We start from the raw sequence: 20217 nt of genomic DNA on the forward strand, positions 1-20217 counted from the left end.
AAGCTGGCAGGATGGATTCAAGCGAAAAAAAGAATCAAGACGAAGCGAACCAGAAGAGAAATGCGTGTACGCGCAATTGGATGCATTCCTTCGTAATCGACGATGGAATCTCGCTAGCGAGACAATCAGAAGTTTACGCGAGCTTGTTTGTCCGTTAGCGTCGCTTGTTTCCAGTTAACGGTACCAACGCTTTTCACGAAAGGCATACATAATCGTCGCGAGCACCAGACCGAATGTATAGGTCCTTGATCACGTTTTTTTACTATTTTTAACGTTTATGTAAAATCACTTTGCACGCTTCCTTGTTGCGTAATTTTAACGCACGAACGCGCTTGTAATTTGCGCTTTCCAATCAATTGGAATTTTAATCAGGAAGGAATTAGCGGTTCGGGTTAAGTCTGAGTCACAAATTCTGATTGAATTTACATGAAGTTGCGTAAACGAAATTATGAATATACTTGCGGCAGAATAATATCTACTAAAACTTCGTCTCCTCGTCAGAATTATTTATTTCGAAAGTTCTTATTTAACACTTCCGCGTCATATATTCCTTTATCGTTAACTTATTAGCATATTGCTCAATTAAAATCAACCGAAGCCTCGATTATTTCGTAAACATTCACCGAATCGTGCAAAAGTGGTATGTGTCAACAACTTGAATGTTTACTTCAAACGATTGATAAACGTATTGAGTCGTCGAATGCTCGTGCAGAAATGAATACTGCTCGCGTTTTCAGCCATTGAGCATGTTTTATTTGTAAATATGACGACGACGGTGAATAGGCGAAATACTGCGCAGGTAATAAAAATTCTTTTTTATCAAAAAGAAAAACATACCTCATGTTCTCATTTGTAATATAAATTTGTATTTTAAATGAAAAAATATTTTGAAATTTTTGTACGCGTTACTTGTTTGAACGTTCATCGAGGTTTTATACGAAAAGAAATATTTTTTGTTAACGGTGTAGTATTGGTTCTACTTGTTACAGTTAAATTTATGTTTATCAAATTATAGAAAAAAATTATTACCGAATAGGACCTACAACGAAGTCGTAAACGTTATAACGATGAATAATAAATGCTCAATGGTTAAAAATCTGAGTTACGTCTAAGTGATCGATATTCATTACATTTTAGTCACTGAAGCGCACTTGAGCACGTTTAACGGAAATTATTGAAACCCGACACTAAATTCTTTTTCAGCAATTCTTGACGAAGCTTCTCCGCTGCCTCTAATCAAAACGAATCGAACAAACACGAATAAAAACATCAAAGAATCCAGATAAATCGGTAAAATAGTTACACCACTTTTTTCTCTAAATAATCCGAATATTCAAATATCGGTTCGATTTACGCAATTACACCTTTAAAGAAAGATATAACTGCGTGAATCCAGTCCAACAAGGTCATCTTCGTAGTTCCATGCGTAAATGCACGATCGTGCCCCAATTCTTAATTTTACAAAAATTATTTGGAATACAGGAAAGGGAAAATTTATAAAAAATAATTGAAAACATACACTTCGGTTTACAATCATTTCTATTCTCGGTAATTTTATTCCTTTGCTCTGTTTATTATTCGAATTATCCGGACAATTCCGTTACTCTTTCGAATATTCGGATTATCCGACTAGTGAAACAATTCGGGGTATCTGACAAGACATCGGAACTTAATTGAACAATTCGTGTTGCATTGAATTATTTAAACCCGGCGGAGGATAACGAAAATTACACGTTTCAGGTCTCGTGCGTAACGGATGCGAATATTAGAATAAAGGATCAGAACGAGGTGATAACCGGTGCGAATAAAAAGAAACCAACGGAACGACGGTACCTCCAGAATTGAAAACAGGCTGGCAGGAAACTCGAGAATGTTCGAAACCCGAACACGGGCCGATGAAAAAAGGCTGAACAATTTGCTGGTTGAATTGGCGATAATCTGCGTCTGCCGAACCCAGTGACCATTTAGAAGAGGACCGACGCATGCGTTCGCATCCTGGACGACGTATCAGCAGGTTCGTCAAGTGGTGGGAGAGTCGGGCACGTGTGAAACAGCTGTAGATTTAATCCGTGTATAGAGCAGGAACGAGTGGTCGCATCAATCGGTAAGTCTCTCCTTGTCGAGGAACTTCTCGCCGATTCAACGCGTAGTTTTTGTCGCACTTAACGAGGAAGATCGCGAGCGAAACACCGAGACGCGGTCCACCTATCGCGCCGATGAAAAGTGATACTCGAATTAAAGGAGACGGCAAGTCGACGGTACCGTACGAGTGACCAGTGGAGCATCGATGTTACTTCTCTGCTCGGATGTGAATAACTTGGCACGATAGTCGATCGTTCAATCGTTTCTCTTTTTTTTTCTTCTTCTCTTTTTATCATCTTACGAGAAGAACCGTGCAATTCCTCGAACGAATGCACTTCCGGGAAGATGCGCCCGTGACCAAGGTAGACGCGAAACGTGGCTTCGAATCAACCGCACGTACGAGTCAGCGAACGAGATAATCATCACGTGTTCTAATTACCTTCACGTGGTCAGCTACCAGGTGACGTTAACGGTTCGTAAAAAAAAAAGAAATCGTTCGCAACATTCGCTAACCGCCTTACAGCGCATCCGCTAATTGCCGGTTTGTTCGACCGACAATGAATCGAAACGACGATTCGGTTAATGGGACGTCGATTGCGTAATAAAATTAAACCCGATGATCGAATTCGGGACCAACTTCTTCCTGTGTTAACGTCGATCCGTCATCGTTCACGTTGTCGTTTCAGGACTCAAAATTTTACCACGATGTGCTAGAGAAGAGATTTCGTTATTCAGAGGACACCTGGTTCGGACGGAGAGATAATGACCGGGTTCAACTTCAAGAGGCTACTCAAGAACAGAGTTCCTATTCTGAAATGGCTACCCCTGTATAAAACAAACGACGCACTGGGTGACCTAGTTGCGGGGCTGACGGTGGGCTTGACCTTGATACCGCAGGTACTTTCCAAGGCACACAACTTTATGTGCCTCGTCACGGGCTGCTGTGGTATCAATTCGATAGAGTTGTCCAAAGGATCTAACTCGAATACTTGGAGTAACGCGGTAGAGCGTTCGAATTAATTGGGAAACAGGACTTGTAACGAGCGAAGTCGTTCATTAGAGAATTCTACCGTCGGAGCGGAAACGGAAAACTTTCGATGAAAATTGATCGGATGTTGGAATTTTCCAGTGTCTCTCTAGCCTACGACGTATTCGTATTCTACTTAATCGTACCTCTTCAGCATACGATTTTTTCGTTTTTGCTCTTCGTGCGTCGATATTGATGATAAAACGACTCGTTGATCACGATGAAAAAATAAAACGTATGATAGACGTGAGATAAAACGTATCCTAGTCAGGAATACTTAATATCGAGACATAATGTACACGATTGGATCTAACACCGATCGAAGATAATAATATTGTCACAGACTGTGGTGGATTGTGCATTTGAGTCTCTAGCCAACGTTTGTAAATATTGAAATGCAAACGAAAATACAAGGCACGAATCTTTATTTGAACTTTAAAACAAAAAAAAATGGAAACGACCATTTCTTTCGTTAAAAGTAAATACGTTTCTAGTTTTGATAAACAAGAATGTATCGATACCAAGTGCACCGATCGAATCTGTGCATTTTGGCTACCGATTTACGATATTTGCAATGTCCTTTACGTAAAATGTGTTTCTAGAATTGATCAATTTACAAATCGCGCGATCCGTTACCTTTTGATTTGGAAATGTTTTATATTTTAGAAAACTGTCCAAACGATAAGAAAGAACCATAATCGGTAGTGATAAAAATTATAGTGAACAATATCAGCCATGAACCAACGAACTTTCACCACCACCTTTTCAAGATGCAAATTTGGTCGTGGGAAACATTTGGGTGGTTCGTTAGCATTCGGTCTTTCAACGGATTAATTATTGATCTTCGATTATCCAAAAGGATTCATTTTCCTTAACGCGTTATTAATCGATGCAGAAATGATTCGTTAGAACGACGCTGGAACAGCGAACAGCACGCTTTCTACTTCTGATTTCTCTAATTCTCGTTCAATTCGTTAAGGATCCGCCAGCTTCTCAACTTGATCAATTTCTTCGAATTATCTAGAAATTACCATTTAGGTCAAAATGTCCTGAAAGTTGTACGGAAGATTGGCGCGGATCCGTGTCAATTCAGGTCCTCGAATCTTTCGTCTTCGTCCTCTTCGCAGGTCTACGCTACTCTTCGTTTTCGTGGCTGGTGTCAGCGGAAGATAATTTAGGAAACCAACGGGCAAATGGTTCGTTCATTGGCACTTCCCTCGCCAAAAGCTGTGTTAATATTACTCGCAGATTCGACCGTAGGACGAGCGAGTTTAATCTCTTCAAGGACACTGGCATACAATTGTACGTTTTTTTTATTTATTTCAAATACCGTAATACGGAAGAAACTCCTAAAATTGTGGTTAAATATTTTTAACGAAATTTCCCATTATCGTAGGTAAATATTGGCTCGACTCGAACGAAATATTTCGTACGCGAAGAGGCTAAATTCTGAAAGGAAAACGACTCGAATATCACGTGCATTCGTTGCACTCTCGCAAAGGAAATAACGAATGAAATCTCGCTGAACAAAAAAGCCGTGACACGATTTTCAATTTTACGTAACCCGTGTCGCGGGCAAACGATGTTATTCCTTGATCCTTTCGGACCGGTATCTCGGTCGTGATTTTCGCTCAAGTTTCACCAAGTGATAATCATTTTTTAAGCAGCTACGTACAATTCCTTAACGAAATCGCACATTTTCGTAACTGTACACGTGTATATAACACACGCGTGCGAATCCGTATCGCAAATCGCAAAATTATTGATCTTTAAACACCGCGCACGCATACATCGGCTTTGGGTCCGAAAGGGTTAATGCGATATGTTTAACACGTTCGCTATCACGCGTCCCGTATGTGCGACCACTTTTGTACGAGAGGTTGTACAGTACATGCGCAACGACAATGATTTTTCATTCCGTGTCCGTATAGACAACCCGTAGCCTGAACTATAAACTGGTGTCAAATTTTTGTGATACTATGATTCAGAACGTATGCACCACAGCAACGATCCCGTGTCCCCATAAACGAATAAAGTCTGACCTATAAACTAGTGTCAAGTATACATGACGGGTTATTCGAAACATTCGATTGGTTTATTTATGCAGCAAAGTTTTCTCTATCCGAATACTCCGATGTACGATCACTTTCAACGTACCTGTCGCTTGTCTGTATTTCCATTGGAACGAATGAAATTAATATCAAAAGAGCGATCGTTCTGATCCGAATATTTATACCCGCGGTACAGTACAAACAATCGAGTTACTACGAATACACTGTGACCCGGTGTTAGCAAACGTGTTAAAGAACGCGGAACATTCGAACGGACATTTCGTACGTTACAATTGAAATGATTGATTCGATGAAGTGTGGTCCGATCGCGAGAAACCGTTTCTACTTATAACGATTTTAATTGCAGGCGATCGCTTATGCTGGACTGGCCGGATTGACGCCGCAGTATGGACTTTACAGCGCATTCGCGGGCAGCTTCGTTTACATTGTTTTTGGTACATGCCGTGAAGTCAATATTGGACCAACCGCGTTGATCTCGCTGCTAACGTACACGTACGCGAGGTAAGAGGACACGTCGCTAACCGCGAGCGGTGAAGCAAATATTTGGAAACCGCCTGTATATAGCCCACGGCGTTTCTACGAGTCACGGTCGCGTACGAGCGATCTTAATCACTTAATGCGACAGCTAAATTCGGTCGTATCCATGATTGCGAGCAATTGGGACGACGACCAATGTAATTTAATTGAGGCTGAAAGGATGCTGTTATCCCTTGGATGCGATTATCGCGAGACCCGCGCTACGTCAATCCGCGCGATTGTCAGCTTGCACCGAAACCTTTCATTATTCTCTCTCGGCAAAGTTCAAAGTTCGGTAACTCGGAGAGTCTCCTCTCTGTTTAACTATTCGCGCGGCACGTCGTTGACCGAACGAGCAACGATCGAAATACGAGCGAAAAAAAAATAATCATGTGTTAGATCTATCAGGTTGTTCGGAAAGTCATTTCGTTTTTTTTTTCTTGGTGAAAATGAAACACGATTTTTTTTTAGAGTGTACAAATATTTTATTAAATTATATATTCTCCGTTTTGGGAAACGAAATGACTTTCCAACCCAAATAGTAAGAACCCAATAGTAACGCGTACGTTGCACGAAATAGTCGCGTATTAATCACGAATTGTAAATATACGTTAAAAAGATTTCTTTTTCGTGTTTCAAACTTTGTTTTTAGATACGTATTGTTGTAAATGTTCATTAATTCTCTAGTTACAATGTTTCAACACGTTGACTGTCAAACCGATCTCGTAAAATTTGTCCAACGAACCGTTCTGGTTTCGTTCGTATTTTACATTTCTGATTCAGTATCTTTCCTTTTTTTTCTTTTTTAATATATATTCATTTTTATTAACACTCTTCATCGATGTACATAAATGTAATGCAAAGTGTTTACATAGGATGCAAGCACGTGTACAACGTATGTAAAAAAATTCTTGATAAAATTTTTAAAATCTAATCATCAAAGAGACAGATACTGAATCAATCAACTTGACCAAAAGTTTCTGCAGAGAACATTCGTAAAATTTCTAATGTAGCGTTATTCCTGGCTATCGTAGCTTGAAAACATTATTGTTACAACGTATGTTCGTGACAGTCAATGCGTTGAACACAATGAAGGTGCTCTTACCGATTTTCATCGTTTGGCTATTATTCTCCAGAGGCATTCCAGAATACGCGGTGCTGCTGTGTTTCCTGTCGGGCTGCGTGACGATCATCCTCGGCATACTCCGGCTAGGATTTCTAGTCGAGTTTGTATCCATACCGGTGGTGTCCGGGTTCACGTCTGCAGCCAGTGTGATCATCGCCTGTAGTCAAATTAAAAATCTGTTAGGCCTGAGGATCCACGGGGAAAGTTTCATCGAGATTTGGAGGGAGTTGGCCAACAACAGCGCTCGGACCAGAATCCCTGACCTGATCTTGTCGTGCTGTTGCATTCTAATTCTCCTGACCCTGAAGGTAATTCACCGTGGACGTTCAACGCGGATAAAACTAGTTTCCCGGCAAAGAACTTGCACGCCGTGAATACATAAGAAAAGCTAGGTTGTAAGGAGAAATCGTAAACGGAGCGGTTCACCGTGAAGATTTTTTTTTATCTGTTTCCCTTTACGTTTCAGAAACTGAAGGATGTCAAGGTCTCGAACGAAATTTTGAAACGGTCCATCTGGTTCCTGGGTACCGGTAGAAACGCGCTCGTCGTGATCCTCTGCGCGGTGGTTTCTTACGTCTACGAGAACCATGGTGGAGCACCGTTCATTCTCACCGGGCACATCGATTCTGGGTTACCGTCGCTTGAGCCGCCACACTTTTTCCGAACCGTTGAAAATAAAACGGAAACGTTCATGGACATGTGCAGGAACTTGGGTACCGGGATCGTGATCGTTCCGTTGATATCGTTGATCGGGAACATCGCCATCGCCAAGGCGTTCTGTAAGTTCCGTGATTCTTGAGAGAGATAGAGAGAGAGAGAGAGGGTGGGTTTCCCTCGTTGGAAAATAATCGTCGGCCATTTTGTTAAGCGCGAGGCGACTGTCTCGACGCCACCCAAGAAATGTTAACACTGGGTTTGTGCAACGTGGTCGGTTCCTTCTGCCATTCGATGCCGGTCACTGGCTCCTTTTCGAGAAGCGCCGTGAACAACGCGTCCGGCGTGAGAACACCGCTCGGCGGTATCTACACAGGTAAACGAAGCTTTCGCGATTCCGTGGAAACAGGAAGAGTCCCAAGTCAAATGGAAATTACACACAAAGTTAATCTCGGTCGCAGGTATTCTAGTCATTCTCGCTCTAAGTTTACTCACGCCATATTTTTACTACATTCCGAGAGCGACGCTTAGCTCCGTGATAATTAGCGCGGTGATATTCATGGTCGAGGTCAAGATAATACGACCGATCTGGAGATGCAGCAGTGAGTAACAACGACACGAAAGATATATGGAAAATTTTACGAAACGGCGACCGGTTCCCCGATTGTTACTTAAAATCACGAAATATCGTTCCAGAACGGGACTTGATACCAACTTTGGTGACGTTCTTCGCATGCTTGTTCGCCGGAGTCGAATTGGGGATCGTAATAGGGGTGACGATCGATCTGGCTATATTAATTTATTTCAACGCCAGGCCGACAATATATATTGAATACAGAAATGTAAATACATAACAATGATCGACGAAGACAGAGATTGCAATCGTTAAAAATATCTTGTTCTTCTTTTGTTTTCTGTTACTGCAGACTCCTGCGTTAAGTTACACCCTCGTGCGTCCCAGCGCCGGGTTGTTGTTCCCAGCGGTGGACTACTTGAGGATATACTTGATAGAGCACTTGGCCAACGATAATCGCAAGTTGTTGAAAACCTTTAAGAACTCGAAGGTCGTCGTCTTAGATTGCAAGCACATCGATAAAATTGATTTCACTGCGGCGCAAGTACGTGTAACACCTAAAAATACCAAACTTCGAATATGGCCTGGATTCTACGTCTCCTCGTTCCATTTTCCTCCCTCTACGTACCAAAAAAAATCGATGACATTTTTTATAGAAAGCAAAAAAGAAAAAAGAAGACAATTTTACAACCAATTCACGCCACGAACATTGTACAATGTAAATGTTCGCGAGTCGCGAGAAAAGTATAAAAGATCCTATTGAATCGCTGAAAGACGTAAGATCCAGGATTCGAAAACGTTTCGTCATTTCGTTCCCAGTTCTTTCACTTGTGATGTTTACAGGGTTTGAACACGGTGATAAGAGATTTCAAGGAAAAGAATCATCGTTTGATCATGCTACGGCCGTCGAACGAAATCTTGCGAAGCGTGCAGTCCCTTTCCGAGGAAACGATTAGGGTGGCCAATACCGACGCCGAGTTGGTGGTCGCATTGAAGGAAATAAGTACGAGTGAACGAAGTCAGGCCATTAGTACCGAAGTCATAGACATGTCGAATGGGAAAACTACTGGCGGCACAAGGGATGAACTTACGAGCACGAAGCTGTGAAACGATTGATAAATTTAGCGGAATTAGGTAATTGAATGTTTTTAAACGTACGGAGAATATTGAGAAATAAGGAGAATTCCTACGGGTTTCTTTGCATTTTTTTTTTGTCTTATTTCATTTTTTTTTTTTAATACATATCGAAAATCGAGTTATAGGACTATCAACGATATCGTATAAAATCGTAATGAACATTAACACCTATTTACGATGTGTGTATGAATTGTATGATAATTCGTACGTTTTTTTTTTCTTTTTTTGTAACTTTTTATAAAGATATACCGAACCGACCAGCAATGATATAGTTCGTAAGAAAATTACTTGCTTTATTCCTATTTCAAAGAGTCTATTGACGCGTGCATTTCTTAATACGAATGAAGGAATAATACTGGTGTTTATAAATGCGTATCAGAATATGTTGAGGAATATATATATATATATATATACACACATATATATATATATACATACATATATATATATATATATATATACATACATATATATATATATAATATACATATATATTGTATATAACGTCTACCAAGTACGGCAAGTTTACGTTTTATTTTGTAAAAACTTGTAAGTCCTCGAAAAATAAACTATATAGTATTTCTTAACAATATAAGTAATATTTAAACAAAAATTAATTGTTACGCTCGATTATACGACCGTTATATAAAACATTTGGCCTCCAAATCAGTCGAGAAACAAAAAAGGAAACAGAAAAAAAAACGAAGTAAAGAAACTTGTGTGGCGATAACGCGTCATGGGAAATTAAATTCTCGAATTTTTACAACTCATCAAGAGTTCGAATCACAATCGTAGCGATACACCTGAGGTATCGCGCAAACTTCATTTTTTTCTTTTTTTTTTTCGTAGAAAAACAAAATTTCTGTTAATACGAACTAAACGCTAAATCGTCGTAATACTTTCGATCGTAGGAACTTAAAAAAGTGTACTCCCAAGAAATCGCGCGTTTGCCATTTTGTGACTTCTACAGGACGCCAAGCGTCTCCGAACAATCGCACGATTATTATTATTATTATTATTATTATTATTATTATTATTATTATCATTATTATTATTTAAAGTACGCATAGAATCCAAGTAACGAGTAACACCGATCTTTAGCGAATGCGAATATATAAATATCTGAAGAGAATCTAGAAAATAGACTTGCTACTTTCACACTGTTACGATAGGAAAACGAGACGCGTTGACGCGTAATACTTCCGATAAATGGCAGTTATTATACGATAAACTTTTTTTTTAAAGCTTCTCAACTTTGACAATCTATCTCTAACGATGCGAAACATCTAGTGCGATGCACGTGGAATGTATATCTAGTAGATCGATTAAAAAACTTGACTTTTTACGGATATATATACATATACATATAAAGGTAACGATGATAAAAACAGATGAGGAATCGTAAAGTGAACGTGCAACGATTTTGTACTGCGTAACTGCAATGATCTACGTCGGGAACAAGAAGTATATAATTGTTGCTCGTTACTGTTTCTGTAGCCTTTACTGTTCCATGGTCTTGCGTATACCGCGACCTATGGTTGCCCTGGATGTAAAATCTTTCGGTGACGCATGGTGATAAGTCCCGTTTTTATGAAACTGTGGGCCGTAATGTTGCGAATTAACGGATTGCGTGTAACCCATCGACTTCATGTCCGTGCGCATTGATGAATTCTGAACGTTATCAGTCTTCCGGAAGTAATTCACTCCGTAGTACATGCATTCCCTCGGCGATACTATCGGTGGTATACATTCGTAATCGTTTTTCGATATTTCGTCCTTTCTGTTGTTGAAGTCTTGATTGTTTTGGAACCCTGAACAGATCTCCGACATTCTTTGGTAATTGGTAGCGGTTACAGCGCGCGGCGCATACTTCTGATTCACTTGCATGTGCACATTCGAGGGACCATTCCTCGCGGCGGAATCCATTGTGACCCCGTACGAAAATGGTACCATTAGCTGGGCATCTTGGGAACAATTCTGATACTCGTTCGGCACGAGGCCACGATAACGACTGGTTCTCATGTGAACGTCCATAGAGTTGTCCTTCAACCTGGTGTTATTTGACTTGCAACCTTGCACGTTCCCCATATAATTGTCAAGTTTCACAGGAACGGAGAAATTCGGATTACTCTCCAATTGTTGCATTTGTTGGTACTGTTTATACGGGTTGTTCTGCGCAGAAGTTGGTACGGTACAGTTAATAGAATCCGACAATGTGTTCGATGGCAATACTTGATTAGGAAATGTACTGCAGTTAGTATATGGTGGATTTTGAAATAAAGGCGTCGGATACTGCATTAACGGATTCCAGCTTTGCATGCATACCGGCGGTACGTAAAACAATGGATGCTGCAAGTAACTTGTTTGTGCAATATTATTGAAATCCGTGTTGCATACGTGTCTAGAATTTTGAATTTGCATGTTCAGAGGATGCGCAGAATTCATCACGTTTCTGTAGAGTAACATATCTGGAACTGGTAAATTCCATTGATTATGTTGAGTAGTTACAGGATGATTATGAAAGCTTGGTGGTGGTAAAACAGAAGTTTGAGTGTTATGCATGAGAATGTTGGAAGGTTCACTTTGCATAATGTTTTGACTTTCCATGGTGTAAAATGTATTTGGAATTAATGCATTATGAGAGACGATTGCGCTGTCGGTCGTTTTCCTTGGTACTGTTTGCGTGTTACTGTATTGATTTAAGTACACAGGAGACACATTTTGATAGGATAAACCATTTCCCATTGAAATAGCTGGATTACAATTATTATGTGGTGATGCATTATGAGATGAAATATGCGACATCTGATCTGATTTTTGTTGAACTATATCTAGCGGATATAAATTCCTTTCAGAGTTCTGGATGTTGGCAGACGTATTACTATATTGAGCATTATTATTATGAAAATAACTCTTATTTTGTACGTTTTGATGATTTTCCATTTCTTGAGCACTGTTTACGTTAAATGAATTTTGTAAGTCAGAGTAAAATGGATTTGTCGAAGTTAGATTCTGCTGAATACCGTTATCGGTATAGGATGTTGTAGTGTGAACTGCCACATTAATTTCTTGAACATTATCTGAAAATTTAACGGACTTTGTTTCCGAGTTACTAGCACTTGTTTTATTATTGCTATTATTATTACTAGCATCTTGTTCAGTCTTTACAAATTGTACTTCAGTTCCATTACAAGAAGTTTGCAAAATCTGTGATTCTTGTGACATAAGAGTAGATGAATTTATAGTAGTGGAATCTTTGGTACTATTTGAACAAGAATTCAGTGACTTTATAGACTGTACATTATTAACAGTAGTTGAATCAGATGTATCAGTCTTGTTTGTATTATTAGCACCATTAACTGTCTTATATGGATATACAGTTTGTTTTGAGACTTCAGGTTGAGGTTGCACTTTTGCATCTACCGAGCATACACGATTTATTTTATAATCTTTTGTTGAATTATTATCTGTGACACTCTTTTTGTGGTCGTCCGTTTTCTCTTTCCCATTTAAATCTTTGATAAACGGCTGCACAATGCTCGAAGAACGTCTATAAACGTTAGAATCTTTTTTGAATTTTTGCACGTATCCTTGGTCATCTTTTATATTTCTATCGGTAGTATGTTGACAAGATAAATGTCTCTTTGTATTAGACAAATTCTGATAATTTCTTTTGCTTGGTATAGAATTTGATGATTTTGTTAAATTTCTTTCGTTTGTACTAGATTCTGGAACATTAAAATTGTCAGAACTCCTTCCTGAAGTACCTTGACTGGTTTGTATATTGCTCGCTTGCTTATTTATTGCAGTCTGTTGATTTTCACATTTTTTCTTTGATACGTTTTCGTTTGGATTAGTCATACTAATATTATTATTAAAACCAGATGTATTTTTAATGGAAATTTCTTCTTCCGGTTTAGTTGAATTTCTAAAATAACGTTGCTGCGAGTTTATTAGTGGTTTATTCCTATTGTGTTGAACATTATACGATTGAGTGGGTATTACTTGAAATTTGTGACATTTCTTTGTCTCGTTTATTTCACTACCTTTTTTATCTGATTCGTTTCTAGATGTTTTTAACTTTGTAGTAAGAAATTTATTTTTATCATCTAATGCTTCTGTGGAGAATTTGTTTCTACTACCATTATCATTAAGCGTAGAAAAATGTTGTTTATAAAATTGTTGCTCCTTCATTTGTGCCCCCTTTCCCACAATTAATTGTCTATTATATCCGTTAACTTTACCACATTTATCGATAATTTTAGGACTGATTCCTAGAGATATCTTTCTCGAATCTATAGCAGAGGTTGAAGTTTTATTATTACCACTACACAAATTCAATGTGTTATCTTTATTGTTGCTATTTTGTTTTAATATGGTGCAAGGTTCGTTCAAAGAATTTCCTGCAAGTGAAAGGACAAATATAACTTTGATGTAATTTTTGCTTGGCTGTATTAGAATTAACTTCAAAATATTTATTCCTCACCTATGTGTTTCTTGATCTTCTGACCGTTCAATGTTTTAATAATAATATCCGCAGTTGTCCTTTGCATATTTTTCTTTATATCTGTTGTAGGTTGGGTTTTAGATTTTGCATTATTATTATTGTTGTCATGATTTTGTTTTAAGCTTACTTGACTACCTATATCGCTATCCAACTTTGGTGAATCAGGAATATTATGATGTACAGTGCTCCTAATTATAGAAATAATCTATGTACAAGCTACACAACACAACATATTTCTTACAGCTTAAAGTAATCTATTACCTACCATTCGTTATTAGGTTCGTTACACGACTCGTTAGATTTACTTGTTTTTTCCTCATTAAGTCTAAATTGTTCTAATTGAACTGTAATAATGTTCTCTGCCAAATTCATGTTTATTTTTTCTTGTTCATCTACTCTCTGCATAACCATTGATTGCGAATTTGGAAACAATGAAGTATTTACATTAACATCTTTATTCCAAGCACTTTCCATACTTTTTTCTTCAGAGAAATCAACAACTGTTAAAGTTGAGTCAAGTGTGGTCTTACTTATAATAGTACTACTGTCATCTATATTTTTGTCTGTAATAAGATCATTGTTTTCTAACTCTGGACCGTTTGAAACACCGTTAGTTGAAACAACTTTAATACTTTCTTTTGTTTCTTCATTTAATTTACTTCTGAGTGGATTGTTTGTTAATTCTTTTCCAACAGGAAATGTTTTTGTGCTATAATACAAAGACAAATACAAAATATTAAGACACAAACATAGGAATCTCTTTTTAATATTTTATCTTTTCTTTGGACATACAAGACTTTATAGCGAATTAATGTAATTTTTTTCTAAGATTATAATCTCTTTTGACCTATATTCAATAGTAATGAAATACATTTCTCACTTAGCTGCATATTAAATTTTATTAAAATGGTTACAATAAAAGGAACGGTTATTAAAATAATAATATGGAATAATACTGGGATAAAAAGAAATAAGTAAATTAACTAAAATGTATAAAACAGATTCAAACGTACTGGCCTGATAACTGAGAATTACTTTTCAGCCACTGCATATTATGCATCTTGCCAATTACGGCCTTCTGCTCTATATCGTATGTTTTTTTTAAATCTTTATGAGTGGAATCCATTTTACCTATTACAAATGTTGTTACAAAAACTAAGTGTACTTTTTAACAGAACATAACTACTTAATATTATTCTAAATAAAATTCAAATTGGAGTACTGTATACTTAAGAAAATTCAAAAGGTACAAGGATGTCAGGTAAAATTTTAGAAGTAATTACAGTTAATTACAATCGATGACACTGTCAAATATAAAACAACGAAACATTATTAGAAATTGAAAAGAAAATTATTATTAATTGAACAAAATAACGTATCACTTCTACGTCAAAATATTTCGATTACTTGACAAACAGTACGAAAAAATACAATATAAATAAGAATCACTTCGTCCAACTAATAAATCTTTAATACGTAGAATGCTTAATTAACACAAGGATGAAAGACAATTACAATAAAATACGTTTACGACGCAATATCGAATGAATACGACATAAAATCGTACGTAACTTTTAGTTCGATAATAATTTCATGAATATTTAAAATAACGATAATTTACCCAGTTACCGTACATTTAACTTTCTGATGGTGATGAAATTGTTAAATCAGAATCTTTTGCAGAAATAATTTTCTCTCGTTCGATACACAAAAATTAAGAAGAATGTCCGACCACCATAAAGGTCGTCATAATACTGATGTACAGGAGAATGCGCAAATGCAAACGGAAGAAAAATCTTCAAATTAAACTAAAGAAAATTAACTTTCACATAACCGTTCATTTACTGTACACTATTTGAACCATTTTTAAACGCGATAGTCTTATTAGTGATTACATGAGGAATTATCGTTTTAAAGCTGTGGTACGTCCTTGAAGTTCAAACAACGCACCCTTTAATGGTTATTTTGAAACACCGTGAATTTATTGGTTGTTACTCAATGAGGCAACAAACCAGGTTTGTTCATTTTAAATTACCGACTGCATTACAGAAATGCAGTCCCTCTATTGACAAATGTGTGAACTACACTTTCCCTCGAACCATCTCAAACGAAATGCCGGTTCTTAAGTTCAGTTTATGGTGAGATCGTGTACGGTGCGTATATTAGTTGCATTCTTCCTTCTCGAAGGCGAAGTTGTTCGTCGTGTCATTGACATTCGTTCGCAATTTTTGCATAAACGAGTTATTAAGAGTACGATACCGTGTAGCACTTGTAACAGGTTATGCCAGCTCACGAATGTGATCGATATTTCCACAAAGAAACTGACACGTAGGATGAAATTCTTCAAAATAATTGATGGTATGTTCTGTAATCTATAATTCTGTATACTAGAACGGACATGTGTTATCATACTTGTACTACAAAATGATTACGTATTTCCTTTTTAATGATTGTGTTAGTATTACATGTTTTATCACATTTATATCAGAAAATGATTATGTATTTTTCTTTTAATGATTGTGTTAGTATTAGAAATTAATTGCAACATAAATAAGTATAGAATCTTTGCCCGTCTGACCGCGTAATGCTTTTTTAATGCGTACAAGAATGCTGTCAATGAGATGGGTCAAGTGGCTATTGTTCTTTAATAAAGCTAATCGGCATCAAAAGCGTTCGAAGGATGTTGAGAAATATTGTGTCCCAATAAACGAAATGTTCAATGATTCGTAAAATAACAAAAAAAGCGCCTTCGCTCGCTGCAGCCTTAAACACCGGTGAGATTAAAATTGAATTTTACGCGTTTAGTTTATGCAGTTATAAAGTAACACGAATGCTAGCACACTTTGCAAATTCACTTGTTTCGGTTGCAATTTTTATTGCATCGAATGGGTCAAGAACAATAGAAAAAAACTAGAATTTTGCGATGACAGTGGCAAAGTAATTATTTTTATGAATTTCAATTTCTGCGTTCAATAGATTGCCCGGCATATTCGATTTATGTTTTATTCAACAATTATTTTATTTTATCTAGACAGACTGATACTGGCTTTCCGTCGATAACTTGTATTACTATATTTCCACGAATTAACAGAATATTACGATTATTCGTAAAAATTTGTTCTAGTTTACATTTGTGAAGAATTTGTATTGTTCGCGATTCGTGCAAAAAGTATGAAGGTTAGCGGCGACTTTTCCTCCACTAACATGAGATAAATTTCGCGTTCTATCTGAGTATATAAGCGGTTGAAAGGCTTTGGCCTCTTTCAGTTCCTTACTGTATCGTGAATCGTGAATACCGTAAATTTATACAAGTGTATTTACTGTTTCTTTTTTTGTTTCAATTCATGATATTACAATATATAATAATATTTACGGAGACGTGCGCGTAGACAGCTGCGACGCTTCGGTGAAAGTTTCAATTTTCACAGGTAAAATAATTTCGCTCTTTTGACCGATAAAAATGTTATAAATTAATGAAGTCAATGCTTTAAAAGCTACACGTATTTTTACCATTCAAGAGTTAAAGAATAAATTTGTAACATAGATTATTACGTTATTAGATTCTATGTTTTTTGAAGGTACTTGATTCATAATGGCCCGCGAAATGATAGATCGACGGAAGTGGCGATCGAAAGGTAGCCAGTTCAATAAATTTCTTAGGAAACGAATACCGATCGTTGACTGGTTGCCAAAATATAATTCCGAAAAGTTGTTAAACGATGCTATCGCTGGTATTACTGTCGGACTTACCGTTATGCCGCAAGGACTTGCTTACGCGACATTGGCAGGATTAGAACCGCAGGTTCCATAAAAAAATTGTTTTAGATTTTAGTTATTTTACTTTGTTATGTATAATTCTCAAAAGTGCAAAATCACATGAAATACCTAAAATGACAAATCGAATTTTGCAGTATGGTCTCTATTCTGCATTTATGGGAGCTATGGTGTACATAATATTTGGGTCATGTAAAGATATTACAATTGGACCAACTGCACTTATGGCACTTATGACTCATGAATATGTTCAGGGTAGAAATGCAGATTTTGCGATATTGCTTGCATTTTTGTGTGGTTGCTTGCAACTGTTAATGGCTTCCCTACGTTTGGGTAACATATTGTGCACCAGTTAAAATTTTAAGCAAACCGACCTATTTAGAAAGAGCTACTTGTCTGAGCAACAAAATTATTTTGCAGGAGTACTTATAGACTTTATATCGATACCAGTCACAGTCGGTTTTACGTCTGCAACATCTGTTATAATTGTGGTTTCTCAACTCAAGGGACTTTTAGGATTAAAGATCTCCTCTCAAGGATTCTTAGATACTTTAACAAAGGTGTTCAATAACATTCACAAGGCTAGTCTATGGGATACAGGGATGAGTTTCTCTTGCATTGCTATTTTGTTAATCTTTAGGGTAATGTGTAATACAACATTGTTTTTTGGTTGTAGTTTAATTAGTGATAGAATTAAAATGTATTGTATTTATTGTTTAGAAAATGAAAGATATTAAGTTTGCCTTCAACAATGAAAAACCAAACAAATATCACAGGACACTAAAGAAAATGATATGGTTAATATCAACAGCACGGAATGCTATCATTGTTATTGTTTGCTCTGCTATTGCCTATAAATTCAACTCTGTTGAATCTGGCTCTCCGTTCATTCTTACCGGCCCAGTCAAATCCGGTCTTCCGTCTTTCAGTTTACCTCCATTTTATACGCAAGTTAAGAACAAAACCCTAAGTTTCACTGAAATGTGTTCAGAATTGGGTGCATCTATAGCATTAGTACCCATAGTTGGAGTTCTCGGAAACGTAGCAATTGCAAAGGCTTTTGCTAATGGCGGCAAAGTAGATGCTACCCAAGAACTAATTACTTTAGGAATTTGTAATGTTCTTGGGTCTTGCGCAAGTGCAATGCCAGTTACCGGTTCTTTTAGCAGGTCTGCTGTGAATCATGCAAGTGGTGTAAAAACACCAATGGGTGGTTTGTACACAGGAATATTAATACTACTGGCTCTGAGCCTGCTTACACCATATTTCTACTTTATACCAAAAGGTAATATAATTATTATTTTGTTTACTTATATTTAATGCACTAACATTGTATATATTTAGAATTTTATATTATATTTGTAGCTTCTCTATCAGCAGTTATTATTTGCGCAGTAATATATATGATCGAATATCAAGTTGTGAAGCTCATATGGAGGACTAGTAAAAAAGATTTGATTCCAATGTTTGTCACATTTTTATTCTGTCTTGCTATTGGGGTGGAATATGGAATCATATTAGGCGTAGGAACAAATCTTATATTCCTATTATATCCTTCCGCACGTCCTACAATACACGTTGATAAGTGTACAGTAAGTGCAAATTAAAATCAATTGCACAAAATTTCTTATCTTGGAATCAATGTGTGTTCTTTAATATTTTAGACTCCCTCTGGAGCTGATTACCTCTTAGTAACACCAGGGAACAGCCTTTATTTCCCTGCTGTAGATTTTATTAAAAAATCTGTCGGCAGTGCTGGAATAAAACAGGGTTCCAGTCAAGTTCCGGTTGTAGTCGATTGTAGATATATTTTAGGAGCAGATTTTACCGCTGCTAAAGTAAATATTTATACTTTGATGAGAATGGACAAGTACTCGTAACAATTACATTGTCCCTTTGCATTGTAGGGAATAGCAACGTTAATCGATGAATTTAATAATCGAAAACAAGATTTGTATTTTTATAATCCACGATCGGATGTTATAGCAGTACTGAAAGGTGCATGCGGGGAGGAGTTTCAATACATTTCCACCCAAGAGGAATTGTCATACTTGTTGTCTACGCACCAAGGTTGTAATTGAAATAGAACATTACTAAATGCCTTATTTTTATTTTCCAATTACTTTTCAATTTTTAGACAAAATGTCGCAACAACTTTTAGAAATAACACGCGACAAATCACACGAACCTCTGATGATGGGAAATGGAAATGGAAATCGAAATGCACGTTCGTGTCAAGAACTCAGCGAAGTTACAACCACATTGTTGCACGCTACAGCTAGTTAGGAAAATGAGAGGTAATTACATAGAGTTTCGGAGGTTTTATTTCGATGTTTTTGAAATTTTAAACTCTTCCTCAGTTCTGGATTCCTAACTGGAATCCTCCAAATATCTGTTCTATTTTATCAAAGTTGTTCGTCGAACGAGTTGACTGAAAGTTTTATTTGTGCATTTAATTTAAATAAGCATATCTTAATGGAATTTCATTCAATATTTTTCAGTATTAAATAACTTAATGTCCGTAACGTTTACACGACAAATATTTATTAAGCATGAGTTGCTAGAAAAATCACCAGCCATATAATACAGTTCAGAATATGTAATACATGACAGATTTGATGTCAATTGAAAATGTAAATATATATATGTATCTATATGCATATAGATATATACATATATATACACACACACATACGTATATATCATTGTGTATATAAATATATTGTTATACGTCTTGTTTTCTATGTC

The 20217-nt window shown here is 36.8% G+C and overlaps 2 protein-coding genes and 2 long non-coding RNA genes across 4 annotated transcripts; 3 read left to right on the forward strand and 1 right to left on the reverse strand.

Moving 5' to 3' along the window:
- Positions 1-676: 676 nt before the first annotated feature.
- LOC143154829 (uncharacterized) lies at positions 677-20077 on the forward strand. Its single transcript, XM_076326820.1, has 51 exons — positions 677-799; positions 1204-1290; positions 1741-2554; positions 2769-2979; positions 5528-5682; positions 6834-7131; positions 7290-7602; positions 7692-7853; positions 7939-8079; positions 8174-8319; positions 8404-8595; positions 8895-9155; positions 9314-9339; positions 9432-9546; positions 9704-9737; positions 9859-9979; positions 10479-10589; positions 10686-10760; positions 10874-10930; positions 10981-11024; positions 11369-11379; positions 11447-11543; positions 11616-11688; positions 11732-11798; positions 11942-12109; positions 12198-12219; positions 12338-12567; positions 12842-12868; positions 12938-13028; positions 13454-13622; positions 13729-13764; positions 13861-13944; positions 14020-14027; positions 14133-14367; positions 14437-14508; positions 14697-14837; positions 14942-14956; positions 15379-15468; positions 15575-15617; positions 15745-15826; positions 16458-16558; positions 16626-16758; positions 16820-16872; positions 17282-17497; positions 17607-17802; positions 17890-18110; positions 18190-18754; positions 18835-19061; positions 19134-19307; positions 19377-19539; positions 19607-20077. Exons 4-51 carry the CDS (start codon positions 2845-2847, stop codon positions 19753-19755), a joined length of 6345 nt encoding a protein of 2114 aa, XP_076182935.1. The 5' UTR covers positions 677-799; positions 1204-1290; positions 1741-2554; positions 2769-2844; the 3' UTR covers positions 19756-20077.
- Positions 2989-5432, forward strand: LOC143154941 (uncharacterized). The gene is made up of 3 exons (XR_012994273.1): positions 2989-3911; positions 4237-4411; positions 4506-5432. It is a non-coding gene; the product is annotated as an uncharacterized LOC143154941 (long non-coding RNA).
- LOC143154938 (uncharacterized) lies at positions 9713-15574 on the reverse strand. Its single transcript, XM_076327054.1, has 5 exons — positions 15317-15574; positions 14709-14826; positions 13961-14404; positions 13675-13883; positions 9713-13591 (listed from the first exon to the last, which is right to left on the reverse strand). The coding sequence occupies exons 2-5, from the start codon at positions 14819-14821 to the stop codon at positions 10689-10691; spliced, it is 3669 nt and encodes a 1222-aa protein (XP_076183169.1). The 5' UTR covers positions 14822-14826; positions 15317-15574; the 3' UTR covers positions 9713-10688.
- On the forward strand, positions 15793-16830 carry LOC143154940 (uncharacterized). The gene is made up of 3 exons (XR_012994272.1): positions 15793-16053; positions 16222-16469; positions 16727-16830. It is a non-coding gene; the product is annotated as an uncharacterized LOC143154940 (long non-coding RNA).
- Positions 20078-20217: the final 140 nt, after the last annotated feature.

Source organism: Ptiloglossa arizonensis, chromosome 2, assembly GCF_051014685.1.
Source record: "Ptiloglossa arizonensis isolate GNS036 chromosome 2, iyPtiAriz1_principal, whole genome shotgun sequence".
Classification (NCBI taxonomy): domain Eukaryota; kingdom Metazoa; phylum Arthropoda; class Insecta; order Hymenoptera; family Colletidae; genus Ptiloglossa; species Ptiloglossa arizonensis.

What these genes read in the sequence shown, in the direction of transcription:
- LOC143154938 (XM_076327054.1), bottom strand. Translation starts at nt 14,821, where the DNA reads ATGGATTCCACTCATAAAGATTTAAAAAAAACATACGATATAGAGCAG. An exon ending in AATTCTCAGTTATCAGGCCA is followed by an intron (nt 14,405 to 14,708) that starts GTACGTTTGAAT and finishes TTTGTATTATAG; the next exon opens with CACAAAAACATTTCCTGTTG. An exon ending in GAAGATCAAGAAACACATAG is followed by an intron (nt 13,592 to 13,674) that starts GTGAGGAATAAA and finishes TTTCACTTGCAG; the next exon opens with GAAATTCTTTGAACGAACCT.
- LOC143154829 (XM_076326820.1), top strand. Translation starts at nt 2,845, where the DNA reads ATGACCGGGTTCAACTTCAAGAGGCTACTCAAGAACAGAGTTCCTATT. An exon ending in CTGTCTTATATGGATATACA is followed by an intron (nt 12,568 to 12,841) that starts GTTTGTTTTGAG and finishes TCTTTGTATTAG; the next exon opens with ACAAATTCTGATAATTTCTT. An exon ending in TACACGTTGATAAGTGTACA is followed by an intron (nt 19,062 to 19,133) that starts GTAAGTGCAAAT and finishes TTAATATTTTAG; the next exon opens with ACTCCCTCTGGAGCTGATTA.